Genomic DNA, 25842 nt, shown 5'->3' on the forward strand with positions numbered 1-25842 from the left:
CGTCATTAACATCTTAATATGTAAAAAAAAAAAAAAAAAAGCAGAGCTTTAACATAAGCTGACATAGTCAGTACATCCAGATAAAAGTAAACATAAGCAATTCTTACTGAACTAGGGCTAAAAAATAATTATTCTTACAAATCAAAGCACTACAGTATGTCATAAAATGCAAAGTTGGATTCTCTAAAATGGAAGTCCATTATACATCCAGATAAATACTTCAAATGTAACCATTAAAGAAGGTTATGTTGGAGGAAAATTAGTATTTCTGCTCAAGAAACTCATGATCAGAAAGCTCACATGTAACAATGATCTCAAAACCAGCCAATGACATTTTATCCATTTTTTTCAGTACAGTCACACAAGTGAAGAAGAAAGAAGCATTATTTCAAATCTAAATTTAGACTTTGACAGAGGAAAGTTTTAGGTCCCTGATGTAGTATAATGGTTTTCAGCCTGCTACGCATGGGTCCTGGGGGTTCAGACCCACAAATGAAGTATGTCTCAGCTCTCCTTTTGGGGCCATTTCTTACTTCAGCAAAGCCAACAAAGCATCCAGCTGTTGAAAAGTACAATCTTCTTCCTCTCCCTTACAGAGCTGGCACCTGCACTCCCAGCCAACACAGTTCACCAATACAACACAAAGCTAACCTTCTGTTAGATAAATAAATGCATGCTTTTCTGCCACTTCAATGAGCTAAACCAGCTCTTAAGCAGGGTCAAACAAATGCCAGTGTTGCTATGGGGGAGGATGGTGGGTGAGTATGGCCAAGGAGTGTGCCTCCACTGTCTGTCTGTCTGTAATTAGATTACTTGAGTACAGAGCTCTGGATTCACTCTCTTTCACAAGTGCTGAACTGTTTTTGAACATGACCTGCAAGAAAGTGGGATACGTCTTTCTCACATTGCTAAGAGCTGTACTTTAAGGTACTTCAAATAAATTTGAAATTCTGTCTAGGAGCTGCTTTATGAGCAGAAAAACCACAAAGCTCTGACATGACAAGTAGCTGAAACAGGGTCTTTTGTCAACCCTTTTCCAATTTAACTAACACTTTAAGAAGTATGTCTTACTCTAAAAACATATCATTTCTGATAAGGCTTGTAAAAGAGCACCACCCTCATCAATATGAAAAAAAGACAAGATTTTTCAAGATTTCAACTTCTTTCTAAAAGGAAACACAGTGAGGTCTTTCTGCATTGAACACACAAACAAAACAAAAACATGTTATTAGCCATGCACCTAAGCAGAGCACTTACTAGAAGTGAAGGAATGTAAAGCCAAACTATTTTGTAGGAGTTATAGAAGACAAGGGCCCTTTAGAAAAGCAGAAGACAGCAATGAGATGAAGCAGTTTGCTAAGAATGGTATGTTTCTGTGTGAGGGTCAGGTCAGCTCGCGTGTGTGATGTGCCATTCCCTCCTAATTAGAATTGATATTGAGCCAGTCTCTAAAACACTTGAGCTGAAATTATGGTACCTAAAGGACATTATTTGTTTGAATCACAGTTACAATAAACCCAGAGAAGAATTCAGTCTATCCTGACAGACCTTAATCTTTAGCTTCCTCTAGTGCATTTTAATTAGGCTCACAGAGTATATATTTGTTTTCTTATTCAGCGAGATCAAGATCTCGCCACTTTGCCTTCATGAGCTTTAGTTTCACATAAAAATTTCAAAGTCTACAAACCTCTGAACTGAAGCTTCCTCCAGTAGCCATTGACATATCACATACCAGTAAATACAAACATGGTACCTAAAACTATCACAGGATATTGTAAGAGTCTACCTAAGAAGTACTCTAAAACGCCAAATTCTGATTTTCTACCAGGTTCTGTAATGCCCTGCTATGGTGGGTTGACCCCGACCAGCAGCTAAGCACCCACACAGCCACCCATTCACTTCCCCCTCTGGTGGGAAGGTGAGAAAAACAGAGAGAAGAGGAGAGACTCACAGATTGAGACAGAGACAGTTTGACAGGTGAAGCAAAAGCTGTGAGGACAAGCAAAGCAAAGGAGGAATTCATTCACTACTTCCCATCGGCCAGGCAGGTGTTCAGCCACTTCCCAGAAAGCAGGGCCTCAGCACGCATAAGGGCTACTCAGGATGACAGATGCCAGAACCACAAACATCACCCCCTTTCTCCTCCTTTCCCCGAGCTTTTACTGCTGCACATGCTGTCAGATGGTATGGAGTATCCCTGGGGTCGCTTGGGGTAGGCTGTCCTGGCTGTGTCCCCTGGCTGTATCTGCTGGGGGAGAAGGGGTGCAGAAGGGGAAAAAGAGACAGCCTTGATGCTGTGCAGGCACTGCTCAGCAACAGCTAAAACTCTGGTGTGTTACCATCACTGTTTTAGTCATAAACCCAAACCACAGCAGCATACGGGCTACTATGGAAAAAATGAACTCTATCCCAGCCGGTACACCTACTATAATAGCCACTGATAAAAATAAACAGATATTAAGTTTGCAGAGCATCGACTGTTCTGTCTCCCATCCATTGGAAAAATGACTGTAAGGTAGCAGTAGTTCTCAAAATAATTTGAATTTGCCACCTTAAAAAAGTGCTTTAAATAAAAATCCACTGAAGCGCTATGGATATGGAACCTTTGGAGGGACAAAAATGAACAGCAGAGAAATGTATTTTTCTGATAAGAATTACAGGAATTCTCTTTTTCCTCATTTTAGGAATTCAACCAGTGATGTGATCAAAAACAAACCCCACAATTCTGTAAAAATATATTCCAACTTAAAATTTAAGTTTTAAATAGCCTTTCAGTCCCAGAGCCAAAATTAATGAAGACTTATATCAAGTACAATACAGTTACTGAAGGCAAGATTACTGGAATTCATCATTCCAGAAACTACGTCGTAAAACAGCGTTGTAATTTAAATGTTTAAAAATCAATTTTCCACGGGAAGCAAGATTTATCAGCATGCATGTAAAAAAATGCTGCAATAGAATGTTTCTTTAAAAGCTAAGTGTATTTTTTTTTTTTTACCTAGAAGGATTCTGATGCATCAAGCTAGCAACCATTCTCTTTAACTGGAGATGCACAAGCATTCTGAAACTAAAAACTTTACTGCTGCAGCTAACCAGAGTTTAGTTACTTCTTCAAACAGGCCAAAAGAGGGAGTCAGAGCTCTACTGCTGGGAGGCTGCCAGCAACAAATGTTGCACACACCCAGGATTAAAAACCAGAAAGTCAAAACATTTTATTGAAAGTCGACATTCCAGGAGGGTATACATTCCCTTCTGCACATTTAGTCATCCAATATCCAACTTGCTGCTCTTGGTATCATTTACATTTTGCATCATCTATTGTCCATTAGATGAAGTAAAAATGGAATAAAAATAATGCTGAAGTTTTAGGGGTCAAGTGACCAGATAAGAGTAGTGTTATTACCGAAAGCATAAGAGCATAAGAAGAACAGAGTTTTTACAATGTGTTATGAAAATATAGGATTGGAGGGAAGTTTGTTCTGCTCATGAAAAGGAGAGATTTATTACTTAAAAGCACAGAATGCACTGCAAAAGGTGCCCTCCCCAAAACTACTCTCCTGTAGTTTTATGATGGGATGATAGCTAGAAAAAGAAGGAGGACATCTCAGCTGTGCCCTGGACTGTTAGCCTCCACATCTGCATGCTGAGATTTATACCACTCTCCCTAGGAGGCCCTTGACAATGGGACTATTCCAAACATTGGCTAGGTAGACCTGTGTCCATGTCCCCCCTCCCCCTGAATTACTGCATACTATCAAAGACAAAAACAAAAAATGCCCATTCTAATCTCTCTTGCAAACTTCACTGTTCTTTCAGAATACACTCCTGAAGACTGGGATAAAGATCAGAAAAATGAGCAACGCCTAAAAACAAGGCATGTACACCCTGGAAATTATTTTTAATGCTAAGGGACAGGAACCTTCTCATGATTAAAAGCATTGTGGGAATAATTATGCGATCCAAACCCCTAATTTTCTATAATCAATCCTGGAATACAACATGAGAAAAAACAAATCTATTAGAACTAGCACCTGGGGTGGATCTGATAGTTTGTAAGTCTCCAGAATAAGAAAAGGGATCTTTTTATTACTGTAAAAATCAAGCATCAGCAATCGTGACTTCCATATGCTTACTTCATTAAAATGCTTTTATTTCATAAAACTGCTTTTAGGGAGGAGACCTAATTTGTAGTATATAATTAGGTTAGATACTATAAGGAAACACACGATTTTCTTTCTACAACCATCCAACATACGAAGTACATGTTCATGATTTTACAGACGGGCACCTGGAATTCCCTCTTCTCTAGAGACCAGCCTGGAGCTATCCCCACACCAGCACTTAACATGCCAGCACCTCCTGTCATAAAGCAGCAGTGCCTCACCCACATCTCCTTCCCTTCCACCCCCTCTACTGCTATTAGCCATTCACCTGTGCTGCCACAGAAAAAATTGCCAATACCACCTAGCCCACAGACAGCACCTCCCTGACTTCTGTCAAGTCACGGGAAAGGGACACTTCCTCTGTGCTCCCTGCCTGGGCTTGGATCTGCTATGCACCTTCCAAGCTGAGGACAGCTGGGACGCAGCAACAGCATCACTCCTTCTAAAAACCTTAGGTAAATTTAACCTTCACAGATCTAAGGAACAGATTTTTCATGTTAAAGCAGGAACTGTGTTTATCCCTTTTGCTTCTTAACCTTACACTTCCCATTTTCCAAAAGCTGTTCAAAATAACCACACCTGTGCTCAGAGCTCCTGGCGTAGCTACAATTAGTGGAAGTCAATATAATCACTATTAGACTTGTAATACTTCTAATACTTCTAGAACATATGCATTTCTTTTAGAACCAGGTGAAACATTCCTCTGAGATGCTTAAAGGTGCAACGTCATTACTACTCTATACTGTCATCTTCAACTTAATGTCATAGCTTCACCTTGTATACATAAAAAAGCCAAACTAATCACTTTTTCTAGCTTTATTACTTTAGAGGGATCTATTTCTAGGATTTGCTTGACATTGCTATCTGAAATTATGAGGACAGCACTTCAGGAAGGTCAACCTTGTATTTTAGAAAAACCAAGAGCCATCCACTATTCCCCAGGTGAAAAGCAAAAGTAAAGATGTTAATATCAATAAAAAAACTAAAAACTCACTCACTGTCTTCTGTGGGAAGGACCTGCAGGGAATAAATCCATTCTATTATATCATCTTTGTTCACCACATCTAAGGAATCCAACATATCCAGACCAGAGAGTGCGAAAAATGCAATTGTCAACCTAAAAGAAAAAGATAAGACTTACACTTGCCACCATAAATATCATGGGAAAATTAACAAACGGTTGCAGAAACAGAAATATCTATGAATTCTCAACCTTTGACAGTGGTGCAACATATAGAGCCTACCTCAGAAAGCATGAAATTTATCTACTGGACAAAATTATGCTCTTTGTATTATAAACATTTCTCTGTCTCAACAAGGCTTTTCATATAAGCCATGCCTCCTTTTATATAGTAATGACATGCCAATTCAGACATTAACCTAAGGGCCTGCTTACCTGAAAAAAACACTAAAAAGTAAACTAGGTTATTAACATATGGAACACTAGTTCTCTGTGATGAATTCTTATATGAACAATCCCCTAAATATGCAGTAAGTGCAAGGTAACCCTGAACTGCAGTAAGCCATCTATCACTGTGTCCCAAACCCAATTTCAGATGCTTAGAAGTTAGGTGTCAAACAGAAAGGCGTCCTTTGTAAGCAATCAATGTATAAATAGGCACACGGGATGAATTACCGTCTAGAGGTACTTATTTCTTGTCCTTTGGTATAAAGCAGCCTAGATGACTAACTTAATCAAACACCTAAAATTAAGCATGTCACATCCAAGTATCCAATACAGGAGTGCAGTAGCTAGCATGCTGAATGTCTTTCTTGCCCACAGCTTGTTTCCTTCCATAAACATGTGCTACCATACTGGTTGAGGGTTTTGTTTTTACCTCAAACCATTGCAGTCACCGAGCTTACAGCATGGCCCCTCAAACAGCTGCATTACTTTCTCTGACAGAGGACCAAAGCAACAGCACTCATTTAGGAACTTCAGATAGCTTGCTATGAGAGAAAATGTTCATGTAATGGTACCTTGGAAGTTCTGACTCAGATTAAAATTAGCTGGATGTATATTTTGCTACCCACACTTACATCTGCCTATCCTCCTAGAAATTCTTGCTCTCTTTTCACCAGATAAGATGATGGATTGTGAAACAGCTGCTACACAGGCGGACACTAGTTTAGCATGCTAAAGAAAACCAAAAGTTAATGCCAGCTTTCCTTAGGAGACTAAGTTATAATTTGCAGTTACCTCACAAGCTGCTGAGCCACCTTGGCCATCACTAGTAGGCACCTCTGAAGATGAGGAGACAGATGTGGACAGAAGCCTTGACAGCCATGTGGTTCTGCATCAGAACCACAAACAGTAAGACCAAAGTAAAAATGGTGATGTGAGTCAGCCCAAAACTCACCTCCAAAAGAATTCTTTTAATTAAAACACAGTAGCCAAATGATGATGCAGGAGATGCTGATCTCAATAAAATGGCACAACCTCAAAGGATGACATTCCTACCAGTGGGCTGACCGGCTGCTATAGTCATCATGTGGCCATCTGCAAGCAGAATTTAAGTCAACAACTTCTGCTTCAAAACTGTTATCATTTAGGATTACATAGCAAAAGTGGTGGCCACAACTCAGTTGAATAATGGTGACTTGTTAAGCTGAGGTTACTTGATTTTACGCTATCTTTTACTTTGACCCTCAGCTTTTGCATTGCTTTTCATACCACTCTTACAAACAAAAGGTTTTAATCTATAACCTGCTTGGATATTGAACACTAACACTCCCTCTTCAAAAAATCCCTCCATGCAACTCTAAGGTCCTTGCAAAAAAAACCAACCAACCAAAAAACCAAAAAAACCAAACCACAGACTAGGGTACAGCTCCATTACTCCAAGTATTCCTGGCAGAAAGTGTAAACTTACTCTGTAATCACTGGATTTTAAAATATGTCTCTTTGCTATTATTATTACAAAAAAAGTTTTTGAGTGCAGAAAGCCAAAATAGTATGTTGCACACAAAGGTATTTCTACGTGGAACAAGAGTGTATTTTAAGCCATCTGATGACTAAAAAATTGTCTTTCAAAGCACAAAATTAACACTTCAAGGCTTATATAAACTTTTGCTATTGATCAATCAGGTTTGTGTAACCCAAAATCTGACTCTGGATAATAACCCTCTATTTCAAGCAAAGCCACTACTTTTATAAAAAATCAAGAAATTTACTGTTCAGCTACAGTAAATTATTTCTTTGAAACCTTGCATAGATTTCCCAATTTTCACAAACACTATGTTTGACAACCTTTTGCTGAAAGTATTTAAAGACATTTTCTCACTATGTTACCCAGCTAAGCTACTTCCAATGAGGCACAAACAACGTGCCAACTTCGGCACTAGAAACTGCTGCAAACTAGGTCCAAAACCACAAGCCTATACATACAAGACAGACAATAAATCTCATCTATACTTAAAAATACATATATCAAATAAATGAATGTAAAAAGTGGTTTTGCATATAGTTAGGTGTCAGTTTACTCATTTAGACCTGATTCTCTGTGTTACTAGTACCAGCACGACTAAGGAACAGCCCGTACACTGTGTTGGAATTCACATATGATGGGTAAGAACATCTGGCACCACTGGATACAGACAGGTCCTGATACAGCCATCTAGATACTGCACCCTTTTTCCATATGCTAACCTGCCTCACAGAAAATTAACAGACACATGTTCTAAGACTAACAACGACAACTCTTAGCAGCACCTTAGCTGACATATAGCATGAAGTGTAAAAAGTTTACATACAGCAATTTCCACAGAGGGCAGCCGTTTGTACAACAACCCCCAAGTCTGGCATCACTTTCGCTGTATCTTTTCTTCATGCCTTCTACCACTTTAGTTACTGCATGTGTATTAATTTAGGAAGTCAAGCATCAAAGCTTGACAGCTGAAATTTATTTGTTAATTGATCTACCGAGAGCTTACAGAACAGGTATCATTTGTCTTAAGTTCCCCTCCAAAACAAGCGAGTAAAGAGATTTCTGATGACAGATTCAGAGCTCTTCATCTTCAGGCATGGACAAAGACTACAGTTTCTCAGCAGAATTCAGGAAGCATTTGAAGTGAGCGATTTGAGAAACTGAGTAAGTGTGCTACAAAGAGCACCATGAAGCACCACAATTTGAAGGACTTCAGAGACTAGGAGAGCTGCGTTCTCCTGCAAAACCTCACAGTACTAACTGATCATGTATGAAACACTAGCAACCAGATTACTTAAAAACTACTGTGGTGATGCTGCACACAATAACTACAGACAAAAATAATTATGAAGGTTCTGAGCCAGTAAGTTGAGTAAAGAACGTGAATTCAAATTTCTTTATTGCTGTACCTACTCCCTTAGCGTTTGACAAATTACAGCTTTAACTCAGAATGGACCAGCACTGTGTAGAAAATTTCATCCTCTACCACCCCGCCTGGTTACAACAAATGCAGTTGTTTCTGCTGCAGTGCAGTGAACCAAAACCAACTCACTGACAAATGATTTTTTTTTTTTTTTTACAAGTGTCTCTTTAGTTGAATTTCTCCATCTAATTCACCCTGGAACCACACAAATGCAGGAACAAGGGAGGTAAGAATAAAAGGGTAACAGCATTTCTTTCTGCAGCAGTACCAGCTCAGAAGGCTTGCTGAACTCAGTGACCTTGAACTTGTCAAAAAGGCAAACTTAGTACCCTCAAGGTCAAACTGGGGAGGATGTATTCATGGTTCAATCTCCTGCTCAGAATTTGTTAACAGATGTGTATGTACACCTGCAGAACACTGATCTAAAAATCAGTGTAAGAGAACTGAAAAACCTCTGGTTGAGTAAAAACTTCACGACTTCAAAAAATGCATGCATTTAGACGACCATGATTTTTATCCTACTTGAAGGCTTAGACTGTGCTCATTACCCAAAAATTAAGGCATCCCGAAATATTTTCAAATTGACAATTCCAATTTTCAGAAAACAGTGTTTTTTTCAGTGTTGCACAGCCATTATGTACAATGCACTGGGCACTGGTTATTTAATGTATTGTGGTTACTATGACCACACATTAAATGGTGTGGTCAACAACTCATTAATTTCTCAAGAGTTCTCAAAACAATTAGCATTATTATTAGCATTATTCAGTAAGACTGGGGAAGGCCCCATGTAAACTAGAGCCTGTGTTTTAGCTCAGTAACGAACTGCGACAGCTTGGCAGCATAAATCACACAACAGAAATGTCTAGGTTGCCAAGGGCCTTTGGAGATCACCGGTCCCACCTTCTGCAGAAAGCAGGGCCTTAGATGAGATGGCCCAGGACCCTGACAAGCCAAGACTCCAGCACTTCACTAGGCAACCTATTTGTGGTTAACTGCTCTAATGGCGAAGAACATTCTTCCTACATCCAGACAATTTTCCCTGAAGCAACTCATTCCCATAGCCTCCTGCCCCGTCTCCATGCTCCCTCGTGAAGGGTAGGTCTCCATCTTTCTAATTACTTTCTTGGTAATGGAAGACTGCGACCAGATCCTCCCTCCTCTAGGCTGAACAAACTCCATTTCTTTAGCCTTTCTCCATATGTCAGTGTGGCTAAGGTTAGCCCTTTGTGTTATGATTCTAATACACCTGCACCTTACTGTAACTTTAATGCCTAGAAAGAGTTAAGAGTATAGCATGCCTAGACCTCCCCTTGCTGTCATTAAAATAACTGACAAAGTACACTGAAACATCGGCTAATTTTTAATGAATAAATGCCTTACATCTCTGAAATCAGAATTTCTAACTTTCCTTTCGAATATAAAGTTATGTGTTACTCCGCACACCTAACGGCACTATCCATCCTAACATGTTTTTGCCAGGTGTTTGTACTTCCAGCTGAAATAAAGCTCGATTTAGCAGGAAGACTCGATCAAAGCCATTGAGCATTCTTCACAGCACGACTTGCAGGAGATTACCAAGTGAAAGGCATCTGATGATTTTATTGGTTGAGTAAGAGATCGAACCCTCCACCTGTCACCAAGTTTTTATCAAGTGCAGCTTGACAATCACATTATCGATCCTCTTGTGCCTCAGATGTAACTGACTACCTTACGTGAAGACTTTATAAGTGCATTCTGAAGCCATTCCAGGGAGAAGTGTCCCTCTAATTCAAAGCGAGGAGCATACTTCACTAGTATTTTAACTCTTATACTAGCTAATGAAGATTTAAATTATTTCTGCTACATAAACAAGAGTCTTCTGCATGCTGACTTGGAACTACGAAAGGCTTAAGCCATTTATTTTAAAATCGGCTTCCGGGGTGGATTAAAAGAGAGAAGCACGGGGCTGAAAACAGATTAAAAGGATCAACAAGTCTTCCCCCGTGGACGTGGGGGACTTTAAGCGAGCACGGCCTGAAACCCTGCACCAACTCGTGTTTTCTGGCAGCCGTCTGCTGGCGCGCAGATTCACAGGGAGCGCTCTCCTGCCGGCACCGCGCCGCCCGGCCGTTCAGGCTGCCGGCGCGGTGCTGCAGCCCGCCCGCAGCCGCGGCAGGCCGGGCCGGGCGGGCAGCTCTCCAGGAGGGGCTTCCCGTCTACGCGACTGCCCGCCTCCCCGAGGCGGGGGAAGGGGGGGGGTCTGTCCCGCCTTCCCACGGCGCGGCCCCGGCCCGAGGGCGACGGGGGGCGCGCCAAGACCCCGGCCGCTAGCCCGAGGGCGGCGGGGCCCGGCGGCCCCGAAGGCCGGCACGGCGGCGACCGCCGCCGCCGCTGCGGGCGGCCCGGGCGCGACGGAGGAGCCCGTCCCGCTACCTGCTGGTCTCCAGGGAGGAGTAGCGCTCGGGTAGGATCTGGAGGCAGCGCTGGAAGAAGCGCACGTGCCGCTCCCGCAGGAAGTCCAGCCGCTCCGCCTCCCCCGAGCACGGCGCCGCCGCCGCCGCCATCTTGCCGCCGCCCGCGCCCGGCGCGCACGGACTGCGTCACTCGCGGCGGCGGCCGCCCCGCCCCCTCCGCGGTGACGTCGCCGCCGACGGGGCCCCGCCCCGGCGGGTGCGCCGGTGGCCGCGCGGAGTTTCCCTGCGGGCGGCGCCCGGCGGGCGGGAAGCGCGGCTGCGAGGCAAACGGCAATACGCGCCGTCACGCAAAGCCTGCCAGGCCGGCAGCTGACGTTTCAAAGCCGACCCTCGAGACGTACAAAGGCAATATACGTCATTGTGTCAAGCAACTTTTGTGACCACTCCCCAGGACTGCTGGCCGCTTCACAGGCAAGGAAGTCATCATCCTGCGACAGGGACGGGCAGGTGCTCATCTACAACCCTTGTCTCCAGGCTGGGACGGCTCTAAAAACAAGGCGAATAAGCACGAAGAGCTCATATATAGCTGTATTTTCGTCGTGCCACGCGTCCCTCGTTCTTCTCCTTACCTACGAGGAATACGTAAAAGCGGTTCTGAAGCTCTTGGTCCGACGCCTTTCACGCGCTCCTCCCAGCCCTTGGTAGGTCTGTACAACCTGGACCGGTCTCTGGTTACGTGCATCTCGACCTCCGAGTGAAACAAACAAACAAAAAATTGGGCTTTTTCATTGATCACAGAACGAGTTACATGCACTCATTAGGTCTTCATCATCTGAATACGTGCAGAGTAACCGAAACAGCTGGCTAGCCAGAAAGAGACTTTCCCCTCCGCACTCACAGGAAATGGCAGAAACGTGATGTCAGTAAGAGGGGCAACAACTGCTTGCTCTCATTAAATTTTAGTAATTTGAAATGTTAAGCTCTTAAGAGCCCAGACAATGTCCCCAGAACTCTTCTGGAAGCCATCCCACTTAGTAAACAAATGGTAGAAAACCATTTCAAAAATAAAAAATACCACCCATATTGCAGCTCATTTGTATGAGCTATAGGCTCTACCCAGAATAAATATTGCTGGGACATAAATAAAGTCTCTCTTGCACCTTTCTTCCCTCTTTTTTTCAAACACAAGAAGAGCTATGCCTGCTGCATTTTTGTCTCCTGATAGCAAGCATGACTCACTGTTTAAATTCTTTTCCTTTCAACCATTTAGATAAGTAAAAGTAATTGCTTTTTAGAGCGATGAGGAAAGGTTGTTTAAACAACCAAGCTGCACACACCTCAGATTAAAAAAAAAAAAAAAAAGGGTAAGTTACCTTCTCTCTTAATTTTGCCAACCTTTTTTCTTTTTCTCGTTTCTCTACTTCTTTAGCTTGTTTTTGTAGAATCCTTAGCTCCAGTTTATGTAGGTCCTGAAACATATAACAAATGGAAAAGCAAACTCTTCTTTGGAAGTAAAACAAATTGTATCAAACTATATATGCAGCCTTTTCACAGGTAATTTTTTTTGTTTTGAAATTATTTTGTCATAGTACAGAATAAAGTTATGCTATGTAGCTACTTGCTACAGCTTGTCCTGCACAAACAATTTATAGTTACACAGTACTGAAAAAAAATTGATTGTAGTAGGTTAATATCTGTTTATAAAAATGAACTCTAGCGTGAATGCTGACAATAATATCGGTTCTCCAGTAATCAGATTTACACTGAGATGGCATCTAACTTGATCTTACAGCTACTGAAACCTGCAGGATCTTCAACATCTCTGTTTACTTCATACTTGCATACAACAATCAGGTCTTTTGACGTTTTCTGTATTATGGAGAGCAACACAGCCTAAGCTTTTTTCCCCAAACATTCTCACATTGAAGTAAATAAAACCACTACTATATGTAGAAAGAAATATGGGTTTAAATAATCCTGTAGAACTTAGACACTGAGGAAAATCAACATCTTTGTCTAGAATAAAGTTTCATACTGTTTCTTGTATGTAACAAATGCTGTTATTCATAGTGAATCAAAAATAGACTTAAATGAATGAAACTTGGGTATTAAGGATTTTTAAAAGTGTTTAACAGATGATATACGAGGAAGTAGGTGAATTTAAAACAACATGCATAAATGGAGATGTAATTACGCACACGCTCTTGAAACTTAGTAATTTCTTCTGCAGCAATTCTCTTCCTTTCCTCCTTTTCAGCTTCCTCTCTCTTCTCCTTTTCAAGCTTTTCAAGTTCCTCCTTTTCTTTCTTCTGCAAGGTATACCTCTCCGACAGTAACTTCATGTGGCATTGGCGCTGGTGTTCTTTTTGGTGCTTTTTCTCCTTCTCTTCTTCTAGTTTTACTTGTGATGCTTGTTCCATTGCAAATGCTATTGCTTTCTGTTTCTTCCATGCTTCAATTGCTGCTTGTTGTCTTTTTCTTTCTTCTTCTGCTTTTTGCTTCTGAGCTTCTTCGTGATGTAGCCATTCTTCCTTGAGCATTTTTTCTGATTTCTGTTTCTCCTTCAAGTTTCCTTCTTTTTCTTGCTGCTGCTTTTCCTTCCACTTCTTAATTGACTACAAGAGAACAGCAGGAAAAAAAAAATAAGATTTTCATGAAAATTTTACACATTCCCATTGATTCAGTCTGATGAAATCATATGCTCCAAGGATACAAACTGCAGATAGGAATTAAAAGTCTACTAAAAGCAAAACTTAAGGCAAAAAAGCACCTATGTCTGCTTTGTCACAATTTTTTTTTTTATTTTACGGGTCACCCAGGCAGGTTTAATACGTGCCTGCTAAAATTATTTAAGTTATGGCATTCATATTACCTTGCAGTAGTTATGAATGTTGGTGTAATATGCTTTTTTTTGATACAAACGTATTTCAGGTCTTTTTTTCTTCAAATTAACCGTTCCAACTACTGTTTTATAATTCAATTTTTATGTCAGTGTATCTTTTATTACTCAGATGGATGGTTCCTGAAGGAATTATAATTCTCTATGTCAGTATAGCAGAGGTATAGTGCTTACACAGTGGGACAGATACTCTAAGGGACAGATGTAGTAAGAACTGCAATTTCAGATAGGATCACTTACTGCTCTGGAATTGGCATCTAACTTGCTGGACCACTGCCATCCAAAGCATTTATAATATACTTTGGCAATACACAGCCCACTTCAGTGTGTTGTTAGGTCTATGCTTATTGGTAATTCCTTAAGACAAATATTTTTGGCAAGTTGAGGATGCTAAAGACTTCGGTTATATACCATCAACTGTAACAGAAATTCACCTAGCACTACCACCAGAGGCAAAATATAAAAATAAGAAATGCATGCATTTTAAAAATAAGTACTTTTTCTTAAAGCTACAAAAGCCCTAGAGGGGTTATTTTACCTCTTTCTTTCTTTCATGTAAAATTAGAAATTCTTGATACCATTTGTCATGCTTTTCAATATCTTCTTTTGTTCTTCCACAGAGATACTCAAGGGCTTCATCTACATAAGACAGCCTTCCTTTGTGTTTTGTCCACACTTTCAGAAAATTTTGATGATCGTAATCATCCCAGCCTCCTTGCCGCCCTCCTGTTCGCTGAAGAAATCTTTCAAACTCTACTACTTCTTCAGGTAGATGATTTTCCAGTGTTTTATCAACTGAGACCCTGGCTGATGGTAATTTCAAAACTTTTTCTGATGTTGAGCTGCCTAACGCCCACAGTTCCACTTTTCTCTCAAAGACACTGAGCTCATTAATGGCAGTTTTTTCCTCCTTCAAAAGCTGTTCATATCTGAAAAGAGAACAAACACTGAAATGTAAGAAAAAAATTCCAGTATTCATTGTTCATTCACTGAAAATGAATTTTGGAATTGTTCAATGCCACACAAAAGCTATTCTTCAAAGATTAAGAACTGAAATGTTAACACAGATGACAGCATGGTTGTAATGATCCCATAATAAAGCACTACACAATGAGAATTAAGTTACCCTTTTAGTGAAAGCACACATTCATGGCACTCAGACAACTAACTCAATCCCCTCCTGACACCAATAGAGAGAAAGGGGAAAAAAACCCCCACCCACTTAAAAAACAAAACAGCAGCAACAACAAAAACCCCACAATCTAACCTCTTCTGCAGCCTTTGTCTGAAAAGCCTTTTCATAGGCAAATCATTGTTACATTGGATCACTGCAAATCTAAATCACTGCAAATCTAAAAGGCTGTTTATCAAGATTCTAACGTTGATAGCTTGACTTTTGATTTACATACCACAGGAATCACTAGCAAAAGAGTAAATCAAAAGAATAGTGTACTTGATTAATGCAAAGTTTTCATTGTGTCTTATGAAAGCACTTTTTCTTGTAGCTGAAGTATTTATAAACACACATTTGCCTCTGTTCCTCTTTAAAAGCATTGACTGCATTTTCAACTTCTTCCATCATTTCTTTGAGCTTGTCAACAACTAAAAAAGGAAAAGAAGAAAAGAGCGTATCACTTAATAAGTCTACAGTATTTACCAGTTAATTCAGCACTATCCAGAAATGTAGGCACTTGCAGAGACTTCCAGGACATTTTTATTTCAGTGTACAAAAAAGCATGCATTTCCATCTCAAACAGCTTCTCATTTACTCAAAAGGTGTGATTTACAGTGATTTAGCTAACTGGATGCAAATCAGTGTAAGTGTTTATTTCCATTAAACAAGTCTCATTCTAAGTAACCTTCAACTGATTCACTGAATGACAGCCTTATCCTAAAGAGTTTCCACTTCTGTTTTTTTATAACAATGCAGTTAGCAACTTAAGAAGCACACTCAAATCTTTGGTTTATACCAGGCCATAGCAATCCTATTTAACCTTCAGGTCACTACTTTAACAAAGCTGACAAAGAAACGTCAAAGTAAGACTTTATCCTGTACTGTCAACATGCTGTAGTCCTGATATGGAGAAAGACAGTAAGACAGCTGTCTAGAGAATATCTATTTTGCAACGGTAGAAAAAAGTTTTATAATCTGTTTTAAATGAGCACAACATCTCTATGAACACATAGTTTAACTAACCTGGCTTTAAAAAACAGTAAACTAAATTGGTACAGTTATATAATCTAGAACTCTTAGTTCAGCTTTCATGCCTTGCTAGTTCTTGGTATCTTTGCTGACAGCTTAAGAAGATAATGCATTTTTTATAGATTAGACACTGAATAAATGAAATGAGATGCATCTTATCTAGCATCAGAAAGCCCTCAGCTAGTACGAGGGCTTCAGCCTGAGCTCCACACAAGGCAGTAACGTTATCACAGGAGAATGGTTCTTTCAGTGCCTATTTCCCAAAAGTTTCAAAACATCCAAACTGAACAAGTTGCTTCAGCATTTTCCACAGAATATTCCAACCTACACTTCAAGCCATGTGGATGGCTTCAAATGAGTTCCCTGTAGACCCTATTCTGTGACCTCTTACCAGATGAAAGGGAGCTATATCTGAACAGCACTAGAATACTAACTTTATTTTACATAAGGCAAAGAGTTACATAGAGAAAATACCAGGCTTTCAACAGCCCGAAGAAACAAACCCACACCACTTCTAAGACAGAGTAAGTTTCTCTGTTTCTACACAGAACTGCACGATCTTTCACCATTTCTTACACTTCTGCATTCTTCCCTTCCCAGATTCCTGGAAAAGCAGACAGACTGGAGGAGGAGTATCCCAAGTCTGTGAGAGAATCACAAGCCCAACTATGCAAGAAACCTGTCTTTAGAGGAGAATGTTTTTAAATCTGTCATCACAACTTACATTCTGGTGTAGGCTTCACATCTTTTAATTGTTGCTGAAGTCTCTTCACATTATTTTGTATTTTTGATAGCTGCTGCAGGATTTTAGCTTCTGTTAAACAAAATAAGGTGCTGATAGTTCTAACAGTTCCATTGTGCTTTAAATTCAATAAGAAACAAGAGCAATGACGCGTCCCAAATAAACTGGGGATTTCATCTAAGCAGGGACATAAATTCTGTTTGATCATAACAAACTGCCATAATACTAAGCATTTTAACATGACTGTAACTGCACGTAGCTGACTGCACAGGCCATGTATCTGCCAATACCGCATCAACAGATTTTAAAATTCGTAGCTCCTTTTTCTAAAGGGGTCAACAGGGTACTCATATCTAGATTAAATCAAGTTTGGTTTTTTTTCCCCCAAACCTTTTATCAGGTAAGCAGAGTTTGGAGAATATTGCCTATGCAGATGACACCTGCTCTAGAATTTTGCAGGAGACTCTGACCTAGGCCTCAAAACACTCCGCAATGAAGAGAAAATAAACGTGGAAAGCATATGTGAATGTACTACTTCAACGAGATTTATTTATTTGCTGTGTTAACTAAAGTAGAATCAATGTTTTCGTGTACTCCAAGCATGCATGCACTTATATGCTTTGTTACCACTTGGCTCCTCGTGAGTCCATAAATAAAATACTGATGAGGATGAAGTTCTGGATACATCTCAGGTACTAAGGAGCTGTATCTTCTACCCTAAAAGATTTGGTTTAAGGAAGGGATAACAGAGTCCAAGACCTAAATGTAACAAAGTGTAGCTAAGACATGACCCTACTAGTTCCTGCTGAGACCACAGAAAGTGTGAAAGCACATAGTTCATACTGAAAGACCTGAACATAGTAAATGGGAAGTTTGGGGGTTCTAGTACACACCCTAAAAGAATCATACTCTAACACGCTTTCACATCTCACATGTAGTGCCTTACACCTCTCATCTTTGTCCTCTTTATTCTCTCACAACAGTATCTCCATCCATACTTCCATGCTCCCTTCTTACCCCTGGAAAATTTTCTGAACTTTTAGCTTAGTCACTTCTTGGAAATATTGATTACATTTCTTAAGGATTGCAAGATATAAAGGATATGATTAGTTTCCTTAATTAAAAGATGCACATTAAAACACATACAAATTTGTAAGGTAAGTGTATTTTCAGTTGTCTCTACGTGTCCTTTCCCTTCTTCAACTTATTTTGTTTTGATCTTCTATATCAGAAGACATAGCATGATTTATTTGATTACTTTTAAAGAATCTAGGTACGGTGACCAGGGAGTTATTTTTTTTCCTGAAGTATTTAGTTAGTCCATAAGTAGAACAGATATTGTAGGACAGATACTGTGCACCATCTCACAGCACTATTTAGACTATTAAAATTCATTATCCATGAATTTGAAAAAAATGCAAACACAGAACTGTTTAAAAGTATATTTAAAGGCAGCAATCAGTGTGTGAAAACTTATGTTGTGGCAAATATGTATTTATTGTACCTTAGCTAGACTACATTAGATTTTGCATACACACACAAAAAATTGATTCCAAGTTTCTAAAACAGTAACTTTCCACCGAAGTTGTGGGTGGTATCTGCTACATTCAAGATTAAAAAAAAGGCCCAAATAACACAGAAGGCCCAAAATGTTTATGCTTCCAAATTTTGCAAGTGAATTATGGAAGTCTTCTTTATAAGCAGTATACATTGTGAAATACCACACTTTTATCAGCATCTACCTTCCACCTGAACTAATCTCTCTCTACTACTTATTATTAAGCCATTTAAACAAACAACAGTAAAAAAAGAAAAAAAGGGCAAACAAAAAACCCAAATAAAAGCCCACTTACTTTCAGTTTTCCTGCTGACAGTCATGCTATGTTCCAGTTCCTCTAGTATGCTGTATTCTACCCTGAAATCACTCTTCCTATTGTAAAGATGTCCATTTTTGTCTTTTTCTATATTTGCAAGCCTGGAAAAAAAGGTTGCCACACTAAGACACAAATACTTAGCAAAGCCCCAAGACTTTCCAAGGTTAGTATCCAGCTGAGGCTGTCAACAGGACTGTCTTACATTTTATACAAATAATTGGTTTGTTCCTACATCTCTTCTCAAGGAAAATCTTTCTGCAGTTATGAGACTACACACCAAAGTAACCCAAGAACTTGAACAGGAGAAAGAAGTTAACAAGGAAATTACCTCACTGACAGGCAGTGGTTCACACATTGAAATGGCCTGAAATTTTATCTGTGCTCACTATTGGGGAGCCTTACAAGAATTTTCATTGGAAAGTGCAGGGACAGAGACAGGCTGTATTATTGCAGTTGCACACATAGATGGAGCCCCAGCACAGACAAAATAAGTACATTCCCTCAGCCTTAACACTAGTACTATTACTACTGCAACTGAAGATGCAAATTCAAGTTCATTAGCATGTAAATAACTTAAGATATTAGAGCTGCTACCTTACTTACTGACTATGCTTTATGTATAGTACAGAGAGTTATAGGTAACTTTTGCTTTCTTACTAAGGTCAAAAGCTTTAGAGTACAACTCAGAGCGGGATGTGCTTTGCCTTACTACAACCGGGCAGTACACTAGGGTTTGACCTACAGAACAGCAAATGCAAGATAACAGCACTGCAGATACTGCAGTCCTGAGCACATCTGTGAAGTTTGGTGCCACCACATTAGAGATCAGAACAGCAGGACAGTGGTGCCACACAGTACAGAGACATCTGGTAGGATTCCCAACGTTAAGCAACACTACTGACAGCCCAAGCAGCTCTCTCAGTGGCAGCTTGGTTCTTCAGCAGACTATTCATAGAATCATAGAATGGTTTGGCTTGGAAGGGACCGTTACAAGTCATCTAGTCCAACCCTCCTGCAAGAGCAGGGACATCTTTAATTAGATCAGGTTGCTCAGAGCCCCATCCAACCTGACCTTGAATGTTTCCAGGGATGGGGCCTCTGCTACCTCTCTGGGAAACCTGTTCCAGTGCCTCACCACCCTCATTGTAAAAAATTTCTTTCTTAAATCCAGTCTAAATCTGCCCTCCCTTAGTCTAAAACCATTACTCCTCATCCTGTCACAACAGGCCTTGCTAAAAAGTCTGTCCCCGTCTTTCCTATAGGCCCCTTTAAGGACTGGAAGGCTGCTGTAAGGTCTCTCTGCAGTCTTCTCTTCTCCAGGCTGAACAACCCCAACTCTCTCAGCCTGTCCTTGTAGGAGAGATGCTCCAGCCCTTGGATCATTTTCGTGGCCCTCCTCTGGACCCGCTCCAACAGCTCCATGTCCTTCTTGTGCTGAGGGCTCCAGAGCTGGACACAGTACTCCAGGTGGGGTCTCACCAGAGCAGAGTAGAGGGGCAGAATCACCTCCCTCGACCTGCTGGCCACACTTCTTTTGATGCAGCCCAGGATACGGTTGGCCTTCTGGGCCACGAGCACACATTGTCAGCTCATGTCCAGCTTTTCATCCATCAGTACCCCCAAGTCCTTTTCCGCAGGGCTGCTCTCGATCACATCATCCCCCAGCCTGTATTGAAACCGAGGATTGCCCCGACCCACATGTAGAACCCTGCACTTGGCCTTGTTGAACCTCATGAGGTTCACACAGGCCCACTTCTCCAGCTTGTCCAGGTCCCTCTGGATGACATCCTGTCATTCTGGCGTGTCAACTGCACCACTCAGCTTGGTGTCTGCAAACTTGCTGAGGGTGCACTCGATCTCACTGTCAATGTCATTGATGAAAATATTGAACAGCACCGGTCCCAGTACGGACCCCTGAGGGACACCACTTGTCACAGATCTCCATCTGGACATTGAGTCATTGACCGCCACCCTCTGGATGCAACCATCCAACCAATCCCTTATCCACTGAACAGTCCACCCATGAAATCCATATCTCTCCAATTTAGAGAGAAGGGGGCCATGTCAAAGGCTTTACAGAAGTCCAGATAGATGACATCCATTGCTTTTCCTTTGTCCACTGATGTGGTAACTCCATTGCAGAAAGCCACTAGGTTGGTCAGGCGGGACTTGGTAAAGCCATGTTGGCTGTCTCGAATCACCTCCCTGTCCTCCACCATGTGCTCTAGCATAGCTTCTAGGAGGATCTGTTCTATGATCTTCCCAGGCACAGAGGTGAGGCTGACAGGTCGGTAGTTCCCAGGGTCATCCTTTCTCCGCTTTTTAAAAATGGGCACAATGTTTCCCTTCTTCCAGTCACTCAGGACTTCACCTGACTGCCATGACTTTTCAAATATCACGGAGAGTGGCTTGGCAGCTACATCAGCCAATTCCCTCAGGACTCTGGGATGCATCTTCTCAGGTCCCATAGACTTATACATGGTCACGAACCTGATCTTCCCTTTCAGTGGGAAGGGCTTTACCCCCCCTGGTCCCCAACATATTGTCCATTGACTTGGGAGGGGTGAGGAGACCAGCTGCCAGAGAAGACTGAAGCAAAAAAATTGTTGAGTACCACAGCCTTCTCCTTGTCTGTTGATACTAGGTCACCATTCTTGTTCATCAGTGAAGGTACGCTTTCTTTAACGTTCCTTTTCTGGTTGATATACCTGTGTAGAAGCCCTTCTTGTTATTCTTTGCATCCCTTGCCAAGTTCAGCTCCAGCTGTGCCTTGGCCTTCCTGACCCCTATTGCTGCTATATGGTTCAAATCCCTATATGGTGCAGTTTATGGCTCACAGTTTAAATGCTTTGCTGTCCACTGGAATTCACAGACCAGACCCAAGTACCAAATCTCCCCACATAGTGCACTAGAAGCCTTCAGAGCACAACAACTACAGAAGGACAATGTGCCATAGTTAAACAGCATGTCTTGTTTGAAGCTGCTTGGGAACGCTACATTACCCAGCAGTCAATTCCTGAGCCATAACCCAGGATCCAGAATAACCAAGGAGGAACTGATTCAGTCAGACAGCGTAAAACACTGCCGTGAGACTTAAGTGTCACTGTTCATTCAGGATTCACAACTACAAATCTATCCTTCAGCCGGGTGGCTATGTCAGCTCTTCTTCATAAAGCTCATCCGTGCAAGAAGAAACCTCCCTGGTCTTTCAGCTGCCAGGGTACTTGTTACAGCACTTGCTCAAGATGTGGGGAAACAGATTTAAATCACTTCTGTGCCTGAGCACAGAATGCCCTGTTCCAAATGGGAACCCCCATTTTCCAAAGCAGTGGCCTAAATATTCTAGACAAAGTGCTTTCAATCTTGTCTGAGGAAGCTGTTGTAATGCTGCTGCTATTCCCCTTTTTCTAGTATGTCATAAGGGCTTTAGGTCCTTAGAAGGGTAAGCACAGCTGAGTAGGAAAATTGAGAACTCAGTTATGCCACACACACTTTCTTTTTTGGGGATCTAGTGCAGCGACTGACCAGAGTCCAAATGGTAATTAGAACAGGGCATTTTGGAGCTCATGAGCCTATCCTGAACTACTGTAACAATGACAATAATCTGCCTGAGCTCCTGAAAAGGAAATCTTAGCCTAAAGGTTTCATTACCATAAATTCTTACCTTGAACCTTGAGTTACGTTACCTCCAGGACAGCGTGAAAATATACTTACGATGAAGTGTTTAACTTACTGAGTTTTTAGCTTTTCTGCAGTTCTTATGAATTCAACTTTCTTAGCTTGGTCAGCTTTCATCTTCCAGTTCTGAAATTGTCGACCAGCACCTGCAGTACTGGAACAGCTGTCGTTCTGTACATAACAAAATCAAGTATTATTCAAGAACAGTATTTATTTTTTAAATGCTCATTGGTTATCTTTAAGTAGACAACACCACAGTGCAGAGTAACAGCATTACTTCAGTTTTATGCTGGTGCAATTCAACTAATTTTAAATCACACAGGTATAAAACTGGAGTGATGAGTGACGGCAAGCTGACGACTGTATACAAAAATGCATTCTTCAACAGAAAAATGGAAAGACTGCAACATCACATTACTTTAACAGAGGCTGCTCACCACACTGCAATACTAAATCAAGGCAACTGCCTTGCCTCTCACAGCAGTCAGTAACTACCTACCTGACTATAAGCACGTAACCTACGCCAGGCAGATTACCCCCATTTCATCTTGTTCAAGAAAAGCACTAGCTTAACTTCTGAAATCCACTTAATATCCCTTGCAAATTGCCAACTCTTATTCATAGCAACCCTGAACATCCTTAACATAACCACTGCTAGGAATGCAGATTATGAAACCGCCTGTTCAGGTTATGAAGCTACCATTTTGAGGCCAGCCCGGCAAACCCGCGCTGCTTCCTGCACGTTTCTTTTTAGCGTTTATCCCTACACCTCGTACCAGGCTGGAACTCCTCGGAGGCCGCCTGCCGGCGGGCCCGCACAGAGGGGCGGCCCGCACAGAGGGGCGGCCCGCAGCCGGCGGGAAGGCCGGCGGGGGAGGCAGCGGCCCCGCGCCGCGGCGCGGCCTTTACCTGTTGCTGCGCGGCGGCCGCCGCAGCCACGGCCGTTGCCAGAGCAGCCATGCTGGCGCCGGCCCCGGCGGCCGCCCCGCCCCGGCGGCGGCCCTGAGGGGCGGCCCGCGCCGCGCCCGGCCTGTCGGCGGTTTGAGCCTCCCGAAATCCCGGGATTTCGGCAGAAAGAAGGCGGGGTTTATGCGCAGGGGGGCTGCCCCCTGTTGTCCGAGCCAAACGGTGCGTGTGTGGGACGGGCCCCCCTTGGAGAGGGACGGTGCCGTCCGCAGTGCCTGCAGCCGCGGAAGCCCTGCGGGCGTGCGCTCGAGGTGGCGAGCGTTTGGAGAAGACCACGGCCTCACGTAGGCCCCAAGCTGTTCTGCGGTGCTGTTCAAGTCCCCTGAGGTGGCTTGCAGAGCTGGGGCCGTAGTCTGGGTGTCACTAGCAGGTGTCCCGTCAGAGCGACGTGCTGAAGAGCCGGTGGACAGCGGTGGCCTGGCCCGTGGGCTGTTCAGGAATCCGTCAGATGCATGGCAGCAGGTGGTGCTTGCTGTAGGGTAGCACTGTGCCCCGCTCTTCTCTCAGTGGCTGGTGTTAATTGGGAAGAGCCATGTATGGTTGTAATTTGACTGTGATTAACTGTCTTGCATATATGATTTAACGCTTTTTTTCCCTTTCTCAACGCATGGAGCGTGCTTGTTCTGGCTCCGGTTCCATTTATGTGAGGATTTAAGGTTTTGCTTTGATTGCTTCCTTCAGGAAGACCAGAACATATCCTCATTATCCTGACAGAAAATAAAGTTTCACATTATTCAATACATTTTTGGGACTCTTGAGATCTTGTTTGTCACTCATATATACCAATCAAACTTTTAATGAGTTGCCAATTAACGTTTCTGCAGAATAGAAATAATCTATTCATGCAGTGGCTTTGCTAGCTAAAGAGATTGTACAAACTGGTGTTTTCCCAGCTGCAGAACACAAAAGCGTTCACAGATGCTAACCAAATGGCCTAAGCTGAAGACATTTTATTGCCTAATTGATGTTTTTAGGAGCACTTTCCTGATATATTTTTCCTCTTCATATTTTATGACTGAGCTTACATTTGATTTCTTTGTATTTGCTGAATAGGAATTAACAAGTAAAGGAGAACATTTCAAAACCTGAAAATAGTCATCAGCATAAATTAAGGAGGATTGTTCTCACAGATTGCTACCTGAAATGGCTTGTAAAAGTGTTCTCTCCACAGCAGTCTTTCAAAGTCTTCTTTGTCTTGTCCTTCACTATTGGATGAAAGAGAAAAAAGTGTGTCTTCTAGAACGTTTGTATTTGCTTTCCTTTGGTAACTGCCAGCCCTTCCAAGGTTTCTGTTATTAGGATCAGCAGACTGGTAACTGGTCAGGGATTGCTCCACAGCAAGCACCTGCTTTCAGCAAGCATTTTAACAAGGTGGCTCTGGTCGTAATGTAATTCAGATACTGTTCAGTACTTCACCAATTTCTGGATGGTAAATCTATATTATTGTTTGCCACATGCTTTACTCATGAGTTACTCAGAATCCTGAGGACTTAACAAAGATGCCCTGGAAACCAAGTGCAGAGGTATTTCAGGTATTGGAGCAGAGCTAGGCTTGGCTAGTTCTGGCTCTAAGTACCGTGAGGGTCAGGCATCAGGTTGTGATTGATTATGGTATAAAGATGAACCCTGGCTTTCAGCTAGGGCAGGACATTACTTCATTCTGTCTATGGAGCAGGACTCATCTAAGCCGGGCTATGCCTGTGGTGGGTTGGCCTTGGCTGGCCACCAGGTGCCCACCAAGCTGCTCTATCACTCCCCTCCTCAGCTGGACAGGGGAGAGAATAAGATGAAAAACTCATGGGTCGAGATAAAGGCAGATTAATGAATAAAAGCAAAGGCCACTCTCAGAAGCAAAGGAAAGCAAAAGGGTTTATTCTCTACTTCTCATCCACAGGCGATGTCCAGCCACTTCCTGGGAAGCCGGGCCCCAGTACACGTAGCGGTTGCTTTAGACGACAAACACCTTAATAACGAATGCTGCCCTCCCCCCGCCCCCTTTCTCTTAGCTTTTATTGCTGAGCATGACGTCATATGGTATGGAATATGCCTTTGGTCAGCTGGGGTCAGCTGTCCCAGCTGTGTCCCCTCCCAGCCTCTTGCCCACCCCCAGCCCACTGGCCTTTGGGGTGGGTGTTGGAGAGACAGCCCTCACGCTGTGTGGGCACTGATCAGCAGTAGCCCAAATGCTGGAGTGGTATGAACACCTTCTAGCTACAAACACAAAGCACAGCTCTGTGTGGACCGCAGTAGGGGAATGTTAACTCCATCCCAGCCAGACCAAATACAATGCCACAACTCTTGGGTGGCCTGTGTGTACTTTTTGGAAACAGGTGATCTAGATCCAGGAGAAATGATCTCGATAATTACATAGCGTAATTACATCTTTATTTCCCCCACACTCTCTCAGCTTAGTTTGGTGTTTGAAGTTAGCAAATCCCTGACTTCTCTGTGTGTTTTGCTTCATAACAGCTTTCAAGATTTTGCACAAAAATAAAGCACAGAAGTACACCGAGAAAAGATAAAGCTGTTAAAATTCAAAGGAACTGGGTATACATAGAACAATAAAGCCCA

At 42.1% G+C, this 25842-nt stretch overlaps 2 protein-coding genes and 1 long non-coding RNA gene across 4 annotated transcripts in view; 1 reads left to right on the forward strand and 2 right to left on the reverse strand.

Annotated features, from left to right (window-relative positions):
* The window catches only part of PGGT1B (protein geranylgeranyltransferase type I subunit beta), a 40866-nt gene extending 29800 nt beyond the window's left edge, over positions 1 to 11066 (reverse strand). Inside the window, 2 exon segments of the mRNA XM_075526998.1 lie at positions 5162 to 5280; positions 10929 to 11066. Coding sequence (XP_075383113.1) covers positions 5162 to 5280; positions 10929 to 11059 — 250 coding nt within the window. The 5' untranslated portion in view covers positions 11060 to 11066.
* A 262-nt stretch (positions 11067 to 11328) lies between these two features.
* On the reverse strand, positions 11329 to 23355 carry CCDC112 (coiled-coil domain containing 112). 2 transcript variants are annotated; one of them, XM_075526996.1, is made up of 10 exons: positions 23215 to 23355; positions 22361 to 22476; positions 18607 to 18728; positions 16736 to 16825; positions 15335 to 15410; positions 14347 to 14737; positions 13108 to 13524; positions 12283 to 12378; positions 11539 to 11657; positions 11329 to 11455 (listed from the first exon to the last, which is right to left on the reverse strand). In XM_075526996.1, exons 1-10 carry the CDS (start codon positions 23263 to 23265, stop codon positions 11425 to 11427), a joined length of 1509 nt encoding a protein of 502 aa, XP_075383111.1. In that variant the 5' UTR covers positions 23266 to 23355; the 3' UTR covers positions 11329 to 11424. The 2 variants fall into 2 exon arrangements, with proteins under 2 accessions (XP_075383111.1, XP_075383112.1); XM_075526997.1 differs by having other exon boundaries at positions 23082 to 23274.
* LOC142421854 (uncharacterized) lies at positions 11470 to 16754 on the forward strand. Its single transcript, XR_012778984.1, has 4 exons — positions 11470 to 11610; positions 12702 to 12836; positions 14429 to 14576; positions 16612 to 16754. It is a non-coding gene; the product is annotated as an uncharacterized LOC142421854 (long non-coding RNA).
* Positions 23356 to 25842: the final 2487 nt, after the last annotated feature.

This window comes from Mycteria americana, chromosome Z (genome assembly GCF_035582795.1).
Source record: "Mycteria americana isolate JAX WOST 10 ecotype Jacksonville Zoo and Gardens chromosome Z, USCA_MyAme_1.0, whole genome shotgun sequence".
Taxonomy (NCBI): domain Eukaryota; kingdom Metazoa; phylum Chordata; class Aves; order Ciconiiformes; family Ciconiidae; genus Mycteria; species Mycteria americana.